This window comes from Boleophthalmus pectinirostris, unplaced genomic scaffold (genome assembly GCF_026225935.1).
Source record: "Boleophthalmus pectinirostris isolate CB_2022bp ecotype Guang Dong unplaced genomic scaffold, ASM2622593v1 HiC_scaffold_22, whole genome shotgun sequence".
Classification (NCBI taxonomy): Eukaryota; Metazoa; Chordata; class Actinopteri; order Gobiiformes; family Gobiidae; genus Boleophthalmus; species Boleophthalmus pectinirostris.
The window spans coordinates 4435836-4446796 of record NW_026571190.1 but is presented as its reverse complement, the minus strand read 5'-3'; the positions used below and the strand labels follow the sequence as shown (position 1 = coordinate 4446796).

The 10961-nt window shown below is 39.4% G+C and overlaps 1 protein-coding gene across 2 annotated transcripts in view; it reads right to left on the bottom strand.

The window, feature by feature from the left end:
* Window positions 1–1761: 1761 nt before the first annotated feature.
* LOC110153510 (cdc42-interacting protein 4 homolog) overlaps window positions 1762–10961 on the bottom strand; it is a 64459-nt gene continuing 55259 nt past the window's right edge. The window contains exons 10-15 of one of the 2 annotated variants that reach the window (XM_020917410.2): window positions 6636–6659; window positions 5784–5893; window positions 5201–5333; window positions 4488–4549; window positions 4210–4349; window positions 1762–3700 (exon numbers count right to left, since the gene is read on the bottom strand). In XM_020917410.2, the coding sequence (XP_020773069.2) occupies window positions 3558–3700; window positions 4210–4349; window positions 4488–4549; window positions 5201–5333; window positions 5784–5893; window positions 6636–6659 (612 nt within the window). In that variant the 3' untranslated portion in view covers window positions 1762–3557. The remainder of the gene's footprint in view (window positions 3701–4209; window positions 4350–4487; window positions 4550–5200; window positions 5334–5783; window positions 5894–6635; window positions 6660–10961) is intronic. The other variant, XM_055158315.1, reaches the window with a different exon arrangement.

Genomic DNA, 10961 nt, shown 5'->3' with positions numbered 1-10961 from the left:
TATTCCTTTAAAGTAATAAGTACATAGAGACAAGAGGGTTACAGTTCAGCTCTATGGAGAGGCAAGCGTGCTCACAGTAAGATTGCATATTTCATGGTATTTTGTCCAATAAAAACAGAAGTGTTGAAAGAATAGTTTGACAGATTCAAATGCCATACTGTGGAACATTCTGGTCACAACAATAACATCACTACAGAGGCAAGCAGGTGGCAGGTCCTTCCATTAGAAAAGTTTATGATGAATATTTTTCGAGGAAGTAATAAAAAAACATACATAGAAATGGATCCCAGATAGATCATTTTAATGCCATATTGTGGAACATTCCAGGCAAAGCAAAAACATCTCCCTGGAGACAAGCAGGCAGCAGACCATCCACCAGGAAAGTTACATTGTGCACCTTTAATGAACGCATCAAGAATCTCGGACTTCCAGTCATCGCGCAATTCATACTGGGAAGGATTTTCCGAAAAAGTGAGCATCAAACTGCCACGTTTGATTTCCCAGTGAGACGAGTCTATTGGGATTCCAGTCTTTTCAAGTATTTTGAACCATATCACTTTTGTTTCTGGTTCTGATATTGTCATATTTTAGTTTTGGGATTGGGACATTGTAATTGTGTGGAGGAAAACGGCTCGAGAACTCCATAAATGCAAAAGTGAATCAGATGTGTGTGACTGTAAACCTCTGTTCAAACTGTTTCTCTTCCCAACAGAACTGAAAAGTAGTGAAAGGCAAAGGCGATGGGCAGGATTGATCCACAGGAAGGACCAAAAAGGAAACCTTTGACTGACTAAATCATCCTGAGTTTGCAGTGAACATTTTGTATGTGGAGCAACATCAAAGCAAAATCCCGACCCCTCGCTCCACCTCGGTTACGAATTTAAAAAGTCAACACCAAAGCAAAAGGCACCAACTGTTCACCAAGAAACAACTTCCACTGCAAAGAGACCAAGACGTGATGTTGCTGTAAAACCACAAGAACAAGAAAGTGCAGCTCAGTCTGTTTGTCTTCTGAACCTCTCACTTAACAAATGGGATCCTGCTTTGATGTTGCTCCACATACAAAATGTTCGCTGCAAACTCAGGATGATTTAGTCAGTCAAAGGTTTCCTTTTTGGTTCTTCCTGTGGATCAATCCAGCCCATCACCTTCACCTTTCACTATTTTTCGTTCCGTTGGGAAGAGAAACAGTTTGAACAGAGGTTTGCAGTCACACACCTCTGATTCACTTTTGCATTTATGGAGTTCACAAACAAATTTCTCGATCCATTTTCTGTTGTTAAGAAACAACAACCACACAATTAACGATGTCCAAATCCCAAAACTAAAACATGACAATATCAGAACCAGAAACAAAAGTGATATGGTTCAAAAGACTTGAAAAGATTGACTTTGTCAATAGACACATCCCACTGGGAAAACAAACATGGAGGTTTGATGCTCACTTTTTCGGAAAATCCTTCCCAGTATGAATTGTGTGATGACCGGACGTCTGAGATTCTTGATGCGTCTATTCCATTATTTTTCATTATGACATTAGTAAAATTGCATAATTTTAGTTGGAAAGCCAAAACTGAAATTTGGCCTCGAGTTTTCACAATTTTATGAAAAATCTGGCTACATGTGCAGTGCCCTTTGCTAATAAAACCAGCCGTGTTTAGAGCAATATGTTGTTGTAAAAAATGTATTAAAAAGTAAAATTTTCCTTTAAAAATTCCAGCTGTCATGGAGAAAAACACATTGTAAACATAACACATGACATTTTCATTCTAAAACAGTTTATTGATGGGTAAATATTAGCCAAGGGCACGACAGGTTTTTCCAGTGAGTGTTCAGACTGTGCTTATGTTCTTTAAATCTAGTGATGTCGCACCTTTATAGTCTTTATACATTTACAATATTTCGATATGCATAGGTTTGACTGCACCACGGCGACAGTCATATAGGAATGTTATACTCTGTGCACTGTATACAAGATAGTGGTTTTAATCCAGTTTAAAAAAAAAAGAACAAAATCACATATTTTGTCACATTATAGTGTGGAAAAACACATAGGTCCTGCGTGTAAAGAGGAGTTCATATTTCCAACAGCGTTTTGATGTACATTCAGAGTGCGCTGTATGAGCTTTGGGAGGGGAATCTAACCCGGCACTTCTCACACAAACAAGCACCACCAGATACCACACGATAAACAAGAGAACTTTAGCGCAGTGTTCTCCGATTTCAATCCAATCTGTGCTGCAACAAAGGCAAAGCTGGGGAAATCCACCAGAATAACATTTGTCATGAGAGAGTTTTGTTATAAACACTAAAACTGTATGGAGCCTGTGCGATGTGTCGCAAATCAAACTGAATCTTGTGGGCTCTGTTCACACTTACGTCTCAAAACCACAAGACGTTTGGAAACATGAGGATGACGACCTCCTTTGGGCTCTGTTGGTGAAAGTAAAACTGAGGAAACTGAGAAAATAGACTGGCTTTCTTCATCTACATGTCATTGTTTTCTTTCTTTTTCCCTTTTATAAACGATTTATTCATTTGTGTATTATAATTTGTCTAACTTCATAAACAAAAAGATGTCATTGTAGCATTCTGTTATGTTCAGCGGATCAACACTTCCAACCAACTACCGTATTTTCTGCACTATAGGGTGCAATTAAAAGCCTGAATTTATTGGGTGTCTTAGTACGACTTTAGTAAAGCACAAAATACAGGACCTGTGAGTGACATGAAGCTGTGATTAGAGTCATGTCCCTCATGGAAAGCTTTGGCAGGTTGTGAAGATGCTGCTGCTGAATCCATGCTTTTATCACATGCCCAGTGTCGGGAAATACACCGGAAGTGAATAGAGCCTATTGCCTAAACCTGTTTAAAAGGGGATACATACAAGTTTTTCTCTTGGCATCCCAAACTGGCAATGCAAAATAGAGAAAACTGTTTTGTTCTGACTCTATATTAAATTTTAAAATTGTTCACTTTTAGTCACACACAAATTATAATATTTATATCATAATTTTAAGAAATGTAATAGTTTCCTTTGGCTGTGTGACAAAATAAAAGTGAGTTATATTTTTGCAGTATAGATTTCAATTGTATGTTTGAATTTGAATGCTGTTATTTAAGAATTACAGTGTGTTTTGATTATTATGTGATGAGGGGTCTGCTTGAACGTTATAGTGGTTGGACAGAGGACAGTGGACGTTATAGTGTTTAGACCATAGACTGTATAAAAAAGTGGACAAAGTGAGTGTGACGTCAACCACAGTGTTCAGCTCCAGTCAAATGAAGCTCACGAGGCTAGGAGTGAATATGGGGTCAAATATTAGGAATAGGAATTGATTTAGGGACAAAATAGCAAAATAAAAACACCAGGATCATGTAGTGAATGGACATTTTAAAACCAAAATGAGGAGGCTCACTGCAGCAGATACAGAGAGAGGGAGGAATTTTTCAAAGTAAAGTGAATAAAGCGGCTAGCAGGTTAACTATGTCCATTTCTATATACAGTCTATGGGCTGGACAGACGACACTGGACAGAGGACACTGGACAGAAGACGTTATAGCGGTTGGACATAGGATGATGGTATGTATCCCTCCTCTCCGTTGGCCTTCACCACTCTCATCCAGCCGTCTCCCTGGTCTTCCTCGATGGCGCTGAGCTGCTCTCCGGGGCTGATGGACAGAGTGCCCTCGTCTTTGCCTTAACACGCATAAAGAGAAGCTCTTAACATGTTGAAGTATGGACCACACAATAGGCTTCAGTCAGTATAAAAGAACAAAAAAACATCACTCTGTCCAAAATGAACACATGAGACTGACTGTTGTTGTGTCTTTTGGCATTACATCACATTGTAACAACAGGCAGTCACGACCGGTTAGTCCTTAGATGGGAGACCATGGAGAATACCAGGTGCCACAGGGGGGCAGCAGTGACTCTAGTGCAAACTCTGTGTCCTTGAGCAAGACACTTCATCCACATTGCTTGGTACAAATATTGTATGTGAGTGAGTCACTTCTGTCAGTCTGCCCCAGGGCAGCTGTGGCTACAGTAGTATCATGTCACCAGTGAGGGTGGAGTGACTCAGTAGTGCTCTTTAAAGCACTTTGGAGTCCTGAAGGTCACTGGATTTTTGACCCGACCAAAGGCTCCAAATGAAAAAGGTCATCAGGTCTTTTGTCCCCAGGACAGTGTCAGTGTGAGAGTGTTACCTTCAAAGGCGTAGAGCACAGTGTACTGTCCACACACGTCGTCAAACTCAGAGAAGTCCGTGTAGAGGCCCACTGTAGGCGTGCTCTCCTCCGGGGGGTCAGGGAACTCTGGAGGCTCAGGTAAGTGATCTGTGTTCACACTGTGGGGCACACAAAGCACACTACTGTTACTATGAGCTTTGTGCTCAGAGATTACTCTGACACTGTCACACCAGTAAACAACACGTCTGTTCATTTTACTCTATGTGAAAATCTGCAGCAGAAAGAAAGAGGCTCACTTGTGCTGGTGGCTGTCCGGGCTGGAGGAATCCTCTCCTCCCATCGCCTCTAAGAGCCACGTCTGTACACAACAGAAGACAGACAACAGTTTATACAGAATATCAGCTCCAAAAAGCAAAGGAACACAAAAGAGATCAAATGTTTATTGTGTTAACTGAAGGTAGGGTGTGTAAGCCAGTAATGGGGTGCTGTGTGTGGGTGTGGTGCTGTGTGTTGAGATTGGCAGTTTTGCTTCTGTCAGCCTGCCCCAGAACAGCTGTGGCTGCAACAGAAGGATCCCGCCACCAGGGGGTGTAGTGAATAATAATAATAATAATAATAATAATAATAATAATAAGATAAGATAAGATAAGATAAACCTTTATTTGTTCCACAATAGGGAAATTACAGTGTTGCAACACAAAGACAAGCAGGAAAATAGAGAAGTGTGTTATCAAAATTAGGATTAAGATAAATGATACTACAAAGATTTACGATAGATAAAAACACAGCACTGTGTCGGCAGAGTAAAGCTGTAGGGCTTAATGTGCACCATTATAAGACTGCATCATTGTTATTACCCATAATATTATTGCAGTGGTTATTCCCACAACAGTGTAGGGGAATAGACAGAAGGGGAGTGGACAGTTTGAATTAGAATTTGCAGGTACACTTCACTACACCAGGTAGACTTATATGATGCTTATAGATGCTCACACATAGATGTACGTACCTCATACTTGGCGATCTCTCCTCGCAGTTTGCCGATCTTCTGAGCAGTCTCTGAGATGCTGGGCTCCAGGCTGCTGGGGTCTCCTAAACCTGGGTTATTAGCATACACCACCTTCATCTTCTCCAACGCCTCACTGCCAGCACACAACACAAACACAAAACATAAGCTTCTGTGTTTTCAAACCCTATGATATAGAGCTTTGTCTCATGTGGCGACAGTGGCTCAGTGATAGAGCAGTGTTCCTGGTCCCTCAACCCGAAGGTGCGAGTATGAAAGTGGTGTAAGTTGGACTTCTTACACCATTACTTACATCTGATTAGTGAAAACTGAAACTTATGTCACTGCTAAACTGTCCTTCAGAAATCTGCAGCCTGTTAAATGTATTTTTGTCTATAAAAATGAGTTAGCCTTCAAATATCTTAAATGATTAAACATAAAATTGGATTAAAAATGAAATAGCAAGAGAAGGTTAAATTATGTAAACTGTCAGCTGACCCTTTCATTTTCTTTTCTTTTTATGACATTGGAAAAAAAAATTTCATTTGTTTTGGCCTCTTTCTGACTAACTAAACCCGAGTGAGACCTGCTGTCCTGGGCCTTCTGCAGCTCTTTGGTGATCTCGTCGATCTTGGCCTGGAGCTTCTTCTTCCTCTGCTCTGGAGGGAGGTGGGAGAAGTCCTCTGATTCTACCGGCTGCAGAACACACCAGCAACAGGGTTAGCATGAAAAGTACAGTTACATGGCTAGAAAAGTACTCAGTTACGAGTACTGCAGGCAAATGTGCATAGTAAAAGTGTCAAGTATGCAATTTAAAGGTCTGGAATTATGCCAAAATTGACCTATGTTAGAAAGTTACCCCATCAAAAACAGATCTGGAGTTGTGTTTTGTTTCAGTCAGATGTTTGATTAACTCTTTATTATTAGTGTGTCTACATCTCCATAGCTCAAAATGCTCCGTTCCACCTTGTGATGTCATGAAGTGGTAGTTTTCAAGTTAACAGTTACGTTTTACCTTTAGTTCAGTAGAGATTGGCAATTCCAGAGCTGAAATGATCCAAATAATTCTAGCGTAAATGTATGTTTAAAGGTTAAAAACTCATTAGAGCTTTCCCTGTATTACCACGACATCACAAGGTGGTACACAGTGTTTTCTGTTTGAGAGAAGGACTCAGAGCAAATACACAACTCCAGGTATGTCTGCGATGAGGAAACATTATAACACAGATCAGAAAACAGCGTCAAATGGGACTTTTAAATATGTTTCTTGGCTGTAACCCCTCAATCCATTCATTTCCGCAGCGTAAATCATACAAAAATCTGCTTAAACGTTAGTAGTGATTATGCAGAACCCGTGCACCGTGAGCGAGCTGTTGTTGCGCGGTATGTTAGTGTCCCACCACAGCTCGTCTACACACAACACGACAAAAAGTGTTACCATGTGTTTCTCCGGCACTGACGTCTAGACAAAACAGAGGACATACATGCACGGTTAGCACACAAGAAGACACAGTGTGAAGAGGATGCTGCCGAGACATGCCGACGGCAGAGGACACGGGGAAGACATGGAGTGTAGTGTTCAGGTACTTATTACAGATACAAAAAGTAAGTAGGTGTATTATATTATATGCCACTTTTCATAGACATATATACGGAAGCTGAGAGGGGCCACAACAAACGCAAAAGCCGCAACATATACAAACGCGACAACACAACAAAAAGCCACAACGGAAATGGCCGCGAGACTCTATTTTAATGCAAACTCTACAACAAATACAAACGCCACAACACAAATGCAAATGCCGCAACACATTTAAAAGCCACAACACATCAAAAAGCCACAACGGAAGTGACTGCGGGACTCTATTTTCCGACGGACCAATCAAGCGGCAAATGAAGAAGAACTACAACTTGAAAAGTAAAGGAACGGAGAAGTTGGAACCGTAAGTAAAAGTAATTTATTGTTTTATCATTATTCATTTCACGCTGTAGTTGTTCTTCTTCACTTGCCGCTTGATTGGTCCGTCGGAAAATAGAGTCCCGCGGTCACTTCTGTTGTGGCTTTTTAATGTGTTGTGGCTTTTTAATGTGTTGCGCTGCATTTGCGTTTGTGTTGTGGCGTTTACATTAAAATAGAGTCCCACTGTCATTTCCGTTGTGGCTTTTTTTGGTGTGTTGTGGCTTTTTGTTGTGTTGTTGCGGCGTTTGCGTTTGCTGTGACCCCTCTCGGCTTCCGTACATATAACACAAAGATGCTTTACAGATCATTATTCATTCACTCCAGACACTACTGTAGCCCTGGGGCAGACATACGGAAGCGAGGCTGCCAATCAGCGTCATCGGTCCATCTGACCACCACCATCACACACACACACACACACACCACTTTCATACTAGGCGTTTGGGTGAAGTGTCTTGCCTAAGGACACCATGAGAGTTGTGGCACCTGATTTTCCCAGTGTTCTCCATCCAAATACTAACCAGGCCTGACCCTGCTGAACTTCTGAGATCTAACGGGATCAGGATTTGACTATTTATTTATTTATGTATTTATGTTTATTTATGTATTTATTTATGTATTTATTCATTCATTCGTTTGTTTATTTATGTATTTATGTATTTATTCATTCATTCATTCATTTGTTTATTTATGTATGTATTTATTCATTCATTTATTTATTTATTCATTATTTATTCATTCATTTATTTATTCATTTATTTATTCATTTTTTCATGTATTAATTAATTCATTTTTTAAATGTATTTATTCATTCGTTTATTTATTTATTTATTTATGTATTTATTCATTCATTTATTTATTTACTTATTCATTTATTCGTTAATTTATTTATTTATGTATTTATTTATTCATTTATTTATTCATTTGTTTATTTAATCATTCATTTATTTATTTATTCATTTTTTCATGTATTCATTAATTAAATTTTAAAATGTATTTATTCATTCATTTATTTATTTACTTATTCATTTATTCGTTAATTTATTTATTTATGTATTTATTTATTCATTTGTTTATTTAATCATTTATTTATTTATTCATTCATTTATTTATTTACGTATTTATGTATTTATTTATTTGAGACAGGACAGGGACATTAACCTAAACAGGAGAGATGCTTGTACCAGGTTGTAGCACCAGTGTTCATTTCCACCTGTCGTCCCTGGGCAGGTTCATTGATTGATCGTATTTAATTGACCTTGTCTATCAACTGTTCTTCCTGGAGAACAGTGCAACATGTTTTGGGTTGATGGGGGAACCCGGAGCGCCCGGAGGAAACCCATCCAGACACGGGGAGAAACATGTAAACTCCACACAGAAAGGCCCAGGCGACCCGAGGATCAAACCAGGAACCTTCTTGCGCCACTGGTATGGTCACAGTATAAAGTACACAGTAAACACTAAAGTAAAAGAATCACATGAAAAAATCGACTAAAGTAAAACTATTAAAGCAACCTGTTTAAAAATGTACTTAAAGGTATCTGTACTTTTATTTAAGTAACAAAACCGAGTAGTTCTTCCCCCACCGGAGACGGCGAGACTACACGGGGACAACAATAACCAAAATATCATGATATCGTATCATCTCACAGTAATATTGTGAGCTGTCACAATATATCAAATTACAAGTTCTTCTTTGCTTAAATGCACTGTTTTATATCAGCAATAGTAAAAAAAAAATGGAAGAAACTACATGGACTGTGATCTTTTGTTTGACTTGAATGAAGAAATAACTGTTATAAAGAACTTTTCAATCGTAATTCTTTGGACTATGACACTAATAGGCTTGTCAAGGCTTTTTTGAAAGGTAAAAGAAACATTTCTTCAATCCTGTTAGCACCTCTACAATATCGTAAATGACAATAGTAATTGTATCGTATGATGTTTTTTTTGTTTTTTTTACATATCGTTATATTCATAAAACTACATAGACTATATAAAGTGGACTAAGTCAGACATGTCCAAACTATAGCAACAAATGTGGCCCTCAGTCAAATTTTTCTTGGCCCTCAGGCTTCCAAGAGAATTGGCCCAATTACCTTGCATCAATGAAAAAAAAGTTTTTTTGAAAACCTACCTTAATAAAGCTCATATTTAATATTTAGCTCATTCTAATCTGTTAAACCCACAGCACATATTTCAATTATTCACTGTAATGAGCACCAGTCTACAGCCCTTGATCAGTCCTCTGCTTCATCTGTGTTTAGAGATGTGGCCCTTGCTGAAAAAAGTTTGGACACCCCTGGATTAAGTGAATGTGAAGTCACCCGTACTCATCGAGGCTACAGTTCTAAGGCGAATCTGTAGCCGAGTTCTATATTAAGAATTTACGGACAAAACTAAACAGCAAAATAAAAACACTTGGATCATATAGAGCGGGTTAATACGAACATTTTAAACCAAAATGACGAGGCTCACAGCAGCACGGTGACAATTTTTCAACGTAAAGTCAATTGAAAGCAGAGTCGGTGGAGCCGTAAGCGCGCCCATGCTCACTTCCTACTCAGAACACGGCGGTTTACAGGTTAGCTATGTCCATTTATATAAGAGAGTGACATAGTACATCTTTATGTAAACGAGCGCACGACTACTTCATTATTTGTCCCAGTTATGGAGCAGTGCATTGTGTTGTGTGCAGCAGGCTTACTGAGCGCACACAGTGACAGAAGCAGACGTGTTGGGCAGGTCCCTACAGCGAGGGCCCCTGAGGGAGGAGGGCTCTGGAATGTGCACTCTCTCACTCACACTTCACTCCAGTGTTCAGAGGGAAACAAGGGACCGGGTATACTCTTACTCATCTAGGTTCTAATGTAGTTTCCTCATCGCAAACACACCTGGAGTTGTGTTTTGTTTCATTCACACTTGTTTAAGGCACAAACCCTGCACATTTAGGTTCTTCTCTCAAACAGAAAACACTCTGTCTCGCCTTGTGATGTCATGTGGTGATACAGGAAGTGCTCCATTGTGTTGTTAAACTCTATACACCTTCCCTAGAATCATCTGGACATCTTCAGCCCTAGAATTACCCATCTCTACTAAACAAAAGGTAAAGGGGGCTGTAAACATGAGAACTATCACTTCATGACATCACAAGGTGGAGCAGAACATGTTAAGCTTCAGAGATGTAGAAAGACTAATAATAAAGAGTTACTCCAACATGTGAGTGAAACAAAACACAACCCCAGGTATGATTTTGAGGAGGTAACAACATTGTACAAGCATGTATCTGTCTGCTCAAGAATTTGCCAGCATCTCTATTTTTTAAGACGGCTTAGGTTACATGGAGTAGATACAAATGTAATGCTGATGTTTTACAAAGCATGCATGGAATCAATTTGACGTTATGGCATGACAACATGGTTTTGTAACCTGTCAGTCAAACTTAAATCACAGATTTTTACCTTGACTAAAAGAGCAGGTAAAATAATGGGCGTGGCCCCTAGCAAATTTTTGAGGAGACTGTTAGGAAGCTCGGCAGGAAGGTGATCAGTGACCCAACCCATGTTCTTCACACTCAGTTTGAGTTGATGCCGTCAGGTAGAAGGTCAGGGTCCCAAACTGCAGACTGAACAGTTTCAAGCATTCTTTTGTGGCATTAGCCGTTCATCTGCTAAACTCAAATAGTGCAGTTAACAGAATAAATGTAAAAGGCTTAGGGAGTGTGCAATCAAAAACTGCACATAGGGTCAGGAAATGTGCAATTATTAACAGAATACAAGAATGCAAAGGGCTTGCCTGTTAAGC